General features: G+C 40.3%; 2 protein-coding genes across 2 annotated transcripts in view; one reads left to right on the top strand and one right to left on the bottom strand.

The window, feature by feature from the left end:
- The window catches only part of LOC146691579 (bromo adjacent homology domain-containing 1 protein), a 29,000-nt gene extending 24,776 nt beyond the window's left edge, over positions 1 to 4,224 (bottom strand). The window contains exon 1 of the mRNA XM_085431443.1: positions 4,122 to 4,224. The gene's annotated coding sequence lies outside the window, so the exon portion shown is untranslated. The remainder of the gene's footprint in view (positions 1 to 4,121) is intronic.
- A 3,784-nt stretch (positions 4,225 to 8,008) lies between these two features.
- On the top strand, positions 8,009 to 8,935 carry ora6 (olfactory receptor class A related 6). The gene has a single exon (XM_085433486.1). The coding sequence runs from the start codon at positions 8,009 to 8,011 to the stop codon at positions 8,933 to 8,935; it is 927 nt and encodes a 308-aa protein (XP_085289612.1).
- The last annotated feature ends 3,184 nt before the right edge of the window (positions 8,936 to 12,119 follow it).

Below are 12,119 nucleotides of genomic sequence, written 5' to 3'. Positions count from 1 at the left end.
AATGGGGTAGAAAAGAGTCCAGCAGATGCGATTAATCTAACACAGCATATAGGTAAAAGGGTTCCTTCAGGACAACGACAGCAAACGAGCATAAACAAGCCTCTCCCAATGAAACCGAGCAACCGTGACAGTAATCTGGCTTGTCATTGGAAGGCGCTCCTGTGTATAACTACTCAGACGGCAGCCAGTGTAAACACATATGGGCACACAAAGTATTTGACTGTCACACTCAAATGAAATTCAATTTACAGCCATTAACAAAGGTCAGGACCAAAAAAACAAAACAAAAGAAAAAAGATACACAGAGGGATTTTTCAGAGACTGTTTGAGCCCTCTGTTTTTGCAGTATCACAGTTTACACTTCCCTAGTCGAGTCCAATCACACATCAGTGCAAGTAAGAACTGGATATTGTAAACAAATGACATAAAAAGCTGAGGTCCTCTATATAAAAAGTAAAAGGCACATAAGTAGTACATGCAAAGTAAAAGTACTCGGTCCCTGTGGCTATTATCACAGTTCTAGTTTTTCCTGTTATAGCCGGTCAAGGTGGAGCTACTGTTTTGCAGTTGTATACACAGGCAGGTATTTTTATTATTATTAGTATTATTTATTTATTTTTACAGAATATCCTCCTTTGAAAGGGTTATAAGTGAAAAGAGTGATGAGTCATCACATGATTCATGGGAGAAGGTGTGTGTTCTGTGACGCAAATTTGATTTTGTTTCCCCCCCATAACCTTTGTTTACGTCTAAAACGTTCGATCGTTTTTCTTCTCTGGCCTCAAACAGTCATTTAAATAAAACCACCCGAGAGGCTTTTGTTACTCACAGTCATCAGTCGTCAGACACTTTAACAGGATGCGAGCTTTTGTGTTAAAAATGTTAAGATTACAAAATTGTTTTTCTTTTTACATAAACCTTTTTTAATTGTTTAAAACTGTATTTAGTTACTTTCTACCACAGTGTAATGTAACTAACTGGAACTATGTAAAGATTTGTGGATTCATGCTTTTTGATGTTGAACCAGTGCCACGTCTATGCGCACACATACACACACCACATTATGTGGGTATCATAAATGCCCGAGGGTCACCATAAAAGGCACATGATCATCAGTAACCATACTCACAATGGTCACTTGTTTTATTGCAGATAATGTCCAAATCACACTATTATAAGCCATGGAGGATACATGCTTTGGCTCAAAATATAGACATAAATCAGCAGAAATGAATGTAGTGATTAACACGCTTGCCTAACATCCAAAAGATCCCAGATTTGAGACTAGGTGGACACGCAAATCCATGGGAGGGTTGTGTCAGACCTGCTTTTCGACCTCTTGTGAACAAGGGAGCAGCTGAAACAAGTTTTAAACTTCCTTATGTTTTGTGGCTGCTCTGCTGCTACGATGCACACACAGACCTGTCTATAGGAGGTTATTACTGAGGAACACCGTTAATCCAATCCAGATTTGACTTCAGCTCCTTTAACTGGACCTGAAGTTGTTGCTTACAGGTGTTTGTAGGGTTCTGAGTTCATTAAATACCTGCAGCTCCACAGCAACAGGGTCAGTACGTGCATCCACAGAGTGCGAGTTTCAACAGAGGAGACTTCACTGCAGTTATTACTTATCACAGAGATGGGATCGCTCAGGAACTAACAGTAAGTCACAGCCTGTTCTTTTCACCACCTCACACAGCTGAGCCTTCACACCGGGGTCACAGTTTCACAGTTCAATCAGCTGTTACACACCGGCTGGCCTTTGAGCCTGAGCTCCATCACAGCTGTCTGAACATTTCTTATTCTACGTGTAAAGTCTGGTCGTTTCAGTAAAAACAGAAAGAAAAATATATTATTCTTGTCAAGCTTGATTTAATTTCTTTAATATTTTTATGCCTTTTTATCTGATAAAATGTATCAACAGGTAGCCTAGAAACAATGAAGCTTTTAGAGTATCACGAGTTGCAGTAATTAGATAAATTATCATTACACATGGACAGAATCTTTAGTCTCTCTGAAATCAATTAATAAATAAACAACGGCTTGAGACAACTCTGTTGAACAGCGCAGGAAAATAAAAATAATGCCCAAAGTATTTGAAACGATTAGAACGACTGATTGATGACACACAGCGCAGGAATAAAAATCAATAGAAACAAGCACAGATGGTTTAATTATCCAAAAAATAATATATAGTGCTACTCCAAAACGATTCCAACAGTGAGTATTTTATTGATAATTAAAGCAATAGATTTGTATGCTGGCAGAAATCCATTGCTAATTCACAGCGGATTGCCTTTATGGCTCAGTTATTAGTCCTGCATGGCTATTTAATGACAGGTCTAGGTGCGAGTCATTAAAAAGACTTCCTTATTAAATTTCATGACATTTATGATTGCTAAGTGAAGCGTGGGGCACTGTCTGCTGGATCAAAGGGAAAGAGTGGTAAAGTGATCCGGCAGGCTGAAGAATGAGTGCTGAGGAAACTCCAATAGATTAATGATCAACTACAATAAACCAGTGTGGCCTGGCAGCACAGCACACTGCAGGACAGGCTCACAGACGAACCTGAAAAAAATTAGACCCGGCAGAAAACAGGATGCATTTATGATGGTGTGAACAAGGGAAAGAAACACAGAGGCTAAAGGTCACTCGTGGTGTACACCAAGCCTAAACGCGCAAGCAGTGGAGAAACTTCTCCACCGACTGATTCAATAAAACCTGCACTTCCTCTGACAAGCCGACGTGGTATTATTTAGATTAGTAAGTGACCAACAGAGATAAAAAGTGATTACCTCAGCTAAACTTAGCTACACTCTTACTCCATAACGAGCTTGTAAAATATACTCATTTACTTGGTTTTGTGACTTATTTTGCTTATTTGTCTCAGCAGCTCCAGCAAAAGGCAATTCACCTTTAAACTTCTCAGATGATTTCATTTACACAGCTTTATTTTTTATTTCTTTTAAATAAGTTTAACTGCATTCATCTCAGTGGAGCCCTTGGTTGGTGAATGCACAAGCTGGATTTTTAAAGTAGCTCCACCTCACACAGCCACAGTATTAACTTGCAAACAGTAAACACTTCTGTATGTTTTTAATAGAAGTGGAAGCTTGAAAGCAATAAAGTTGTCTTTTTACATGTAGTTCTGGTGCTCAGGTGACTGAATAAGGACGTGTTAGGCACCACTCAAATATGCTTGTGAGCTGTATAATCAATACTGAGGAGGATTTGGAGTTCTAGTACATCATCATTACACAAAGCAGTTTCTAGATTGTTTGGTTAAATACTAGAATTTGCTTAAACCCAGTCAATCAGTGTTCTTTCTTATTCTTCTTATCCCAAACGGTCCCCAACACTGCTGGAGATCAATCACCGACAGCATGAGCCTCCGGAGGGGGGTTTCGTCTGTGACATAATTTATTATGAGCCCATTGCCCTAACTGGCAAACTGTGATGTGGGTTAATTGTCGGAGCAATTACGACCCCTCGTCATTAAAAACGAAATTATTACTATTATTTTATTTTTATTTTTCTCTTGATTTTGATTGCAGCTGATGAACTGTTTACTTCGAGAAGCTCGTTAAAAACAGGTCCAGCGTGAATCACGCGCACGCGAGAGCACGTCGCAATAAGAGAGAGCGAGATGAAAAAAAAAAGCCTCGAGACTTAAAGTTTGCAAGCAGTCGTGCGCGCGCAGCCACACCGAGTGACGGCCAGGTGTGTCCATCTGCGCATCCTTCCACATGATCACAATATTAGCGAGCTCGCGGGCCGCCGTGTCCCTCTCTCTGACCTTGTTTCAACGTGTTCACAACAGCACTATTACCAGTCGGTGTTAACCTTTTGATGGGGGAGAAAATTGGGAGTTGGGGGGGGGGCTACGCTAACACACATTATACACGGCCAGTACCGACCGAGTACCACTCCCTGTGAATATCTCCTCCATCATCATGGCCATTATCTACCTCTGCAACGTCCTCCAGACATGACTTTAAAAAACGGGGGACTCACAAAAAGAGCAAAGCTGTCCATGTAACCTCTACTCTGCCTGAATAAAAACACACACACACACACACACAGAGAAAGAGAAACGATAGTACGGAGCAGCCGTCACTTACCGTAACCTAGGTCCTCTGTAGCAGGGACTACCTCGTCTAAAAAACAAAATTTTAAAAAGATTCGCTGGTGTGAGGACCACTTCTTCTTCCTCTTTTTCTTTCCCCCCCCAAATCGCTAGGTAAGACAAGTCAGCCTCATCCGAGTGGCGAACCGATGCAGATCAAGTGGAGGAAATGAGCACGAATATCGCCGATGTTTCTCCACTCGAAGGAACTCCTTAAAAAAAATACGGCGAGAAGAGAGAAAATAAGAGGGGAGAACGAGGCAAACAACTCTCTTCTCGCAAGAAGAGACTGCACTCTTTTCCGAGAGACTAGCTGGCTTTGCTCTGGCTGTTTTTCTTATCCCATTCACTCTCCCGACGGCAGCACGGCAGCAAACCTCGAGAATTGGCGTTTCAACAGCCCGCACACACGTCGTCTGTGTCCGTCCCTTTGGCGTTAACAACGCGCACAGCCCGAACAACAACTAGCAGCACAAAACACAACACCACACCATAGATTGACTGCAGCGCTGACAGACTGGGTGGGCTGCACCCCCCTTTCTCCGTCCTCTCCCCTCCCTCCGCGCAAATTGAAGAAATCCTCAGCAACAAAAAAAAAGTCTCCCCGCGTTCGTTTAAATCGTAAGTGACAAATATGGTTTACATAACGACCACAAGAACATCCTCATCCTACTTTCCGTGCCGAAGCATGTGATAGCAACATGCCTTTTAAAGAGGTATCCACGCGGCTGTCTCGCTGGATCCGCCCCTTAACTTTCTTGGAAGGATGCGCTGTGGGGTTAATTGGACGCGATGATGGGCGTCACAGTGTGCATGAAAGCACCTGCACACAAGCCACTGTGCTACAGAGTGGGGTTCAGGGCAGAAAACAGAAGTAAAAACGAAAAAAACAAAAGAAAAAACTTCCTGTTGCTTGCATTGGCTCCACCTGAACGGTTGCAAACATTCGGTCTAAGTGAAACTCCTGATGAACCTCAGCATGTTTAATGTGAGCCACGGCGTTCAAACCGCGGACAGGTGAAGTGTTGATGCACTGTTCTTCTTGTTATGTGGTCTTGCACTAACATGCTCCTCCCACATAAACATTATTGGAGGGCAGACCCAAGCACACAGCCCTCATGGCAATGGGGACTCCCCACTTGCAGCCAGCAGTCTTCCCCACTCAGCAGGACAGTGTGCCACACACAACAGAAAACAAGAACTGTTTAGGAGTAGTTTATAGAACAGCGCGCAAGGCAGTGACCTTGTCTCTGAACTCCCAGGATCCCAGTCTAATTGTGAACATGCACTTAAACAAGCCTTATCCAGGCCCACACGCACCCCACAGAACCCAGATGATCTGCTGCCAATTCCCTGGTGGCACGGGCACCGCAGGACAACTCCAGAGGGTGCCCATGAGGAGATGGTTAAACGAGTGAAGGAAGGTGGAGTACTTGCTGTACATTTGACAAGAAGAGCATTGATTCCTTAACAAGTAAAAAAAGGCAAATAACTTCAAATTATTGTTGCATACTGACTGAACTACATGATAATAATCCAGTAGTAACCATTTATTTAAAAAATATGTTTTGCAACAATTACCCAATCTCCCATTCTACTCCAGGACCCTGAAGAAAGCCTGCAATCTGAGAGAAAATAGCTCTGTTAGTATAAAATGATACTGTAGAGGTCTTTGAGTTATGATGGGGCCTGGTCATTCAAGACTTTTTATGGAAATTACATTTTGGATTTAACAGGGATCCAATGAAAAGAAGCTAATTTAATTCCATTAACAGAAAAGGGGCATATGCAGCATAAAAAATAAATTTATTAATAAATAACAGAAGAGGCTGTTTGATTATTCCCCTGTAATTTTGCCTTTGGCCTGCCGAGGCACTGTGTACAAATCTTGCTTTGTTAAAACCTATATATATATCACCTATGTAAGCAAGTGAAAACGCAAAATGGAAGACTCCATGCTTTACCTCTTCGTTTTAATGTTTGTCTCTTCTATAAAGCTATTCCAAAACCTTAATTAACTTCACAGATAAGTGGGGCGGGAGGGGGGTGTTTTTTGGCAGCTAAGAGTTCACCACAAGTGTCAAACACATCTTTTATTTTCACTAACTGGTAAACAGATGCGATTCCTCCAATGAGCAATTGCGTTTTGTACAGCACCTTAAAAAAATGATTGGCAAGTAATGCATTTTGACTGCCACAGCCACTGCATATTAAGATTTGAATAAAATTTTATGGTGCAAATCAAACAGAGTCCAATATAGTATGTTTTGTTTTTTTGATTCATTTCTAATTTGTTTTAAATGTACTTACCTAAGCAAATGTACTGTTAGTGGAAATTATGAAAAATGGTACGATGTCAACATGTTAACTGCTCCCACTGTATGCTGTCATTATATGTCAGTGTGTGTGTGTGTGTGTGTGTGTGCCGGTATTGGTATTATGCAAAAATAATTGTTCTGCCTATGGGTACAGTTGTACAAGGACAAACTTTGTTCATGTGCTTAAGAGATTTTTGTTATATTAATGTCAAGTTTTCAAGAAAAAGTTTTTTTAGTAACATTGGGATCAATGCAAAAAATGCTCAAGGCTTTACCTGCTTTCTGCTGTCATTGTATGTCAGTATATGTGTACTGGCACTGGTATTGCATTGCACTTACATTTTAAACAAAATACACAATTCAGTAAAGTGCATTTTAATTTACATTCAACAAGTTCAAAGGCAGTCAAACTTCTGGTTTATTAGGATGAAATGATTCATGTAATTCCGTTTGATCAGGTCTCTAGTTGATAATTGCTCGATTGTGATAAAAGACTGCAGCTTCCTAAGCTGTCCAAGCTCATTACGGTACACTTAAGTTTACCAATTTACTTCCAGCGTAGGGCTTATCCTTAATTACACACACATAGACACACTGTGGGATTCACAATTAAGCTGAATCAGGATGCAGGGCATGGTTAAATAGAACGACTAACTAGAGAGAGAGTGAGAGCACTAAAGACAAAAGGAGACAAGCTGGAACATGAACCGATCCTGTGAAAACAGCAGGGTCCAGTAGCCCCTGCTCCATTATAGCTTAAAGTCAAGTGTCTAACTTATGAGAAACAAATTAGTTGGTAAAACATGTATTTATCCAAAATTCATCATATTGTTGTGTCTGACTGACCACATTTGCAAGAATCTGCAGTTCTTCTCTCAAACCGTGTTCATGCACCGATTCTTTAACTCTGAAACAGGAAGTGTGCAGAAGTACGTGTGTTTAGAGACTCAAATGTGAGATGACTGTTACACCCAGACATATAATCAGTAAGGTGCATATTATTAGCTATGAGGCAGTTGCTGTGTCGATCAGAGTAAAACTATTTATACTTCAACCTGTGGTCTGATATTATATCTACTGGTTTTCTTTAAGTGAAGAGCCCACTGAGATTATTCCTATAAAATGGTTATATCCTTCAGCATTTTCTAAATAATCCTCTTATTAAGTTGTGATTAAGTTGGTGTACAGTGCGCCAGTTAAACCACAGAATAAAACAACAAATGCAAAGTGGGAAAACGTGTTGTCAAAAGCTGTAAATGAACTCTTGCATCCGCAGTGGATGATGTCAGCCAGTGGAAACAAATAAAACGTCACATGCACACAGTATGCGGTCTCAAGATGAAGCTTTGAAAGGCTCAGAGGTAAAACTTTAATGACTCCCAGCCTTCATTGTTATCCAGGACCCCACCTTATTTTTTCCCCCTTACTGTGTAATGAGCGCAGCCAATCACCTTTCTGGATTCATACCATCTCTGAGAATGTAATGACACCTGGGTTTGGTCAGTGATGCAGCAAAGCAGAGACACTTTTACAACCATTCTGGAAAGTCTGATTTTTACCCACAATGGCTGAGCTTTCTGTCAACCTCCTGGGCTTGAGACTGGTGTTTTCTTCCATTGGTCTTATGGGTAACACAATTCTCATCGCTTCCATCATTAAGATTAATTTCTTCCACATTAAATCTTTTGAGATATTTCTCTTCGGACTTGCTGCAGCCAACTTGTGGGAGATTGTCATCATAAATATCTATGACATAATCATCCTTCAGACTCCCTCCACCGCCACGGGCACTTGGTCGTGTTATTTACTGGAGTTCGTAACTGTTATTGGTGAAATTAACAGCATCTTCTTCACTGTCCTCATCTGTATCTTTCGCTACCAGAAGCTGAGAGATGTAAACACGAGGGTCAACTTCCCACTCTTCCTGGATAATATCAGATCAGCCTGGACGGTGAGCGGCATTTCTGTGATGCTCTCCGTTCTGCTCAGTGTTCCGATGTTTGTCATCGACCAGGAGAGCAAAGCGGAAAACGTCACAAGAAACAGCAGCATGTGCCCTCCAGACTTCTTTCACTGCACTCAAAATCATTGTCCAGTGTTCAACCGCATATACAAATACCTGTTCATCGTCTCGTGTCACCTGCTGCCTCTGATTATCGTCACAGTCACCAGCTGCCTCATCCTCACAGTGCTGCTGAGCCAAAGGAAGACAGTGACACCAGCGGTTAACGAGACTGGATCAAGTCAGTTCAGCAGGGAGAGTAAAGATACAAAGATCCAGTGGAGTATGATAGCTGTACTGGGAGCCATGGGATTGTTCCAGGTGGACTGGACTACCTACCTGATTTTTCAGTTGGCTTTTAACCCATATGAATTCCCTTTCTGGTCTGAAGCTCAGTTCTTTATCACAATATCTTATACATCCATCTCTCCATACATGTACATGATAGGGCATAACATGATCCCTCCCCACAGCTGTAAAAAAGGATAATTTAAAGATACAGCAAGTGATTTTGTTGAAGTTATTTAAGAGAAGAAAAAATGTTGTACTCTTGAATATAGTACATTGATCCTGTGTAATTACTTCTTGTAAAAGTTTAAAGCCTTCTCATAAACTTAGAATTATGATGGATATCAGTGCTCCACCGCAGTGCGTTTTATATATGTGGCTAGAGACTGGCCAAATATATAGTATGCCATAGATACTTTTAGTTTATAGATTAAACTATATATGGACATTTAACATTTGTGTACATATATTTTTCATCATCTCTTTGTCGTTATGTCTTTCTCCTCTTCCGCCACTGCTCTCTCTCTCCTCCTCCTTCCTCCTCACCTGAAGCCTTGTCTCCTAAACTGAAATCAGGGCTCTAACAAAATGAAAATCCTTATTTATTCCTGATATTGTCACTTATTACTTATTGTCAGCAAATCAGACATGTGACCCTCCCATATCCACACGAGCCAGCTAAACAACAACAAAAGCTAACACTGTGCCAGCTAATGTTAGGCTCGAGTGTGCTAAAAATCACACTTTCCCTCTGATAAACAGTTTGAATCTAACAATATATGTATATTTGAGTATTTGTCCTACTTTGGCCACCATAGTTAGGATTATGCACTTGAATTGGAAGGGGCAAGAAAACAGTACCCAATTGACCGCAATCTGCAGTCTACTGACATCTAGTGGTGGGATTTTACACGATTTACCTTTAAAGCTTTTCTTTACACCACACTTGTTTCTGACTTGTTGAAATTGAGGTCTTCTTTTTCTGTAAGAATGTTATAAGTGTAAGAATGTTATAAATGTGACAATGTGACAATATTAGGCTAACAAACTTTGCAAGTTCACAGGAAGAAGAGGGTGATAATTTAGAAACTTGTATCACTAAATCCATAGAGCATTGTCTTAGAGTCTGCATTTACATCTAATATAAAAATGAAAGCATTCCTTTGTTATGTTTTGTCATTTCAGTGTGATGTAGATCAAAAGAGTACTTATCTTTCTCAGTGATGCATACTTTGAATTGTCTTCACAGCAAATGTTTTTTTATGGTAAAAGTACAAAAGGACCATCATTCCTTGGAAAAATGCTAGCTGATAAACTGTCTTATTTTTCAGTGCAATTGAGCACATGGCAGCTGTGTTTGTATATAGCCATTAGTCTTGTACTCAAAGCAGCATGGCCTGTATTTACAGTACAATAGGTTGAGTGAAAAAGCAATTCTGTGCAATTCACCATCTTGCACAAAAACAGCTGCAGTCAGCCCAACCTGTCATTTCATGTTTATAAACCGTAAATACTACACTATGACCATAGCTTGATTTGTGATATCAGTTTAAAAAAAATAAAAATCAGTCTCCCAGTGAAAGTGAAAGTTGTTATACATAGTACAAGGTCACATATTACTCATAGTGACCAATTTAACCTAGTTGTGAAATGACACTAATACTGTACTCTAATTTTATTATTATAGAATAGGACTATACAACATATGTGACCATTTTCCAACCCCCCACTTCAACCCCTTGACTTCATTTGGACCTTTAACGTAATCCTGACAAACTATGGATCACCAGGTCTGCAATCTTGATTTAGACGTAAATATTTTGCCGTTTCAAAGTGATTTTAATATGGCTTTGATAGTCGTGACAGAACTGACAAAAGCCGTACGAATCTGTGCTCTGGTAATTGTCTGTGCTGCCACTGCTGATTACACATCAGTGACTTGCACTGAAATTTGGAGGCAAACGGTGCGTGCTGATTTACTATTTTTTTAAAAAAAGACCCACTTGATGCTTGTTTTTCAGGTGTTACGAGATTAGAGCAACGTGGGCATTTTTTATGCACAATGTGGAAAATACTTAACCGATAATTAAAATAAAAATATGAATGTCGCCCCCTTTAAACGTGCCCGATACACGGAGGCATCTCTACATGTGCACTTATTATGAACCTTTGATTCGATTTCCCCCCACTGATCAACCCCCTGCCTTACGTTTAATGTGTAATAAACTGTATAATTGCAGGGCACTTGTGGTTGGTGGCGAAGCACTTTGCAATGTTAAAGTCATTTCACGAGTCCGTGCACGACCTCGCGTGGGAGATTTCGCTCTAAGTTGTGTCTCTGTGTGGACTATTAGTGAATACAGTCTCATTTTTGCAAGTACCTTTAGTATCCATTTGTCGCACACAAAATAAGTGCACGTGATTTCGATTTGACTGGACACGCGGAACATCACCACGAGAGTTCCACGTGGAACACAAAAGATGGGTCGTCGCCTGTGAGCCGTTTTTCACCCACTTCCTTGTTTGACCGCCCCGTTCGCTCAATACTTCTCATACCATAAATCGTTGATTCTTCTCTTCTTCTTCTTTTAACCCACACGGGGTTTTAAATCACAAGATTGCGTGGCCGATGATCTGAATGAGAGTCGTTCTTTTGTTTTGTGTTGTTGTGCTATTAGGTTGTTGTGAAAAGCAGAGATCCTGCAGAGCCCGACTGAAAATGTGATTTAGTACTAATTTTATACTTAGCTATCCGCAGTGTTAACATCTGTAGAGCAGAGGTAAGTTTTGTATGGTTCATCTTTAATGAAACTTATGTAATATCAATTTAGAAAAATATCAGAATGAGGAAAAATGAACGGCTTTTTCCTTCATTGTTATGTGCTATTATCTATTATATGTTTATACAAGTGTTATTACCGCAACGATAAGGCATAACAACGCAGAAATATACTGAACACTTTTATTTATTTATTCAGTCACATACATCACTAGATTTACTGGCTCTCACACCTCCTGCTGATCAAAAACTGTGGCAGGTATCAAAACACCTTTGCATATGTTTTTGTTTTTCCCTTTTGGTACTAAACAGAAGTACACAACTCACATAAGCATTGTGTGCCAATTCAGTTGTCTTCATGTTGATTTTGTTGGGCCAAAGGGTTGCCTTTGGTTTCCCATGTCTATGTCTTTCTAAGGTAAAATGGCTTAACAGCACTTAATTTAGGGCGTGCAATTTACACAAAATGCGCATATAGACAACATATGCAAAGCACAGTAGGCTAGAGTGTAGCCTATATAGCCCAGCTGCCCAAAGATAAAGTGGAGGAACTGTGGAGGTTTTTGAGATTTTCACGTGGCTAAAATTCAAACATTGAATGCCATC

This window comes from Copadichromis virginalis, linkage group LG15, assembly GCF_057382275.1.
Source record: "Copadichromis virginalis isolate Kocher_CV1m ecotype Utaka linkage group LG15, C_Virginalis_male_GT1.1, whole genome shotgun sequence".
Classification (NCBI taxonomy): domain Eukaryota; kingdom Metazoa; phylum Chordata; class Actinopteri; order Cichliformes; family Cichlidae; genus Copadichromis; species Copadichromis virginalis.
This window is presented reverse-complemented; position numbering and strand designations above follow the sequence as displayed.

Coding starts and splice junctions, on each gene's coding strand:
- ora6 (XM_085433486.1), top strand. CDS start 8,009: ATGGCTGAGCTTTCTGTCAACCTCCTGGGCTTGAGACTGGTGTTTTCT.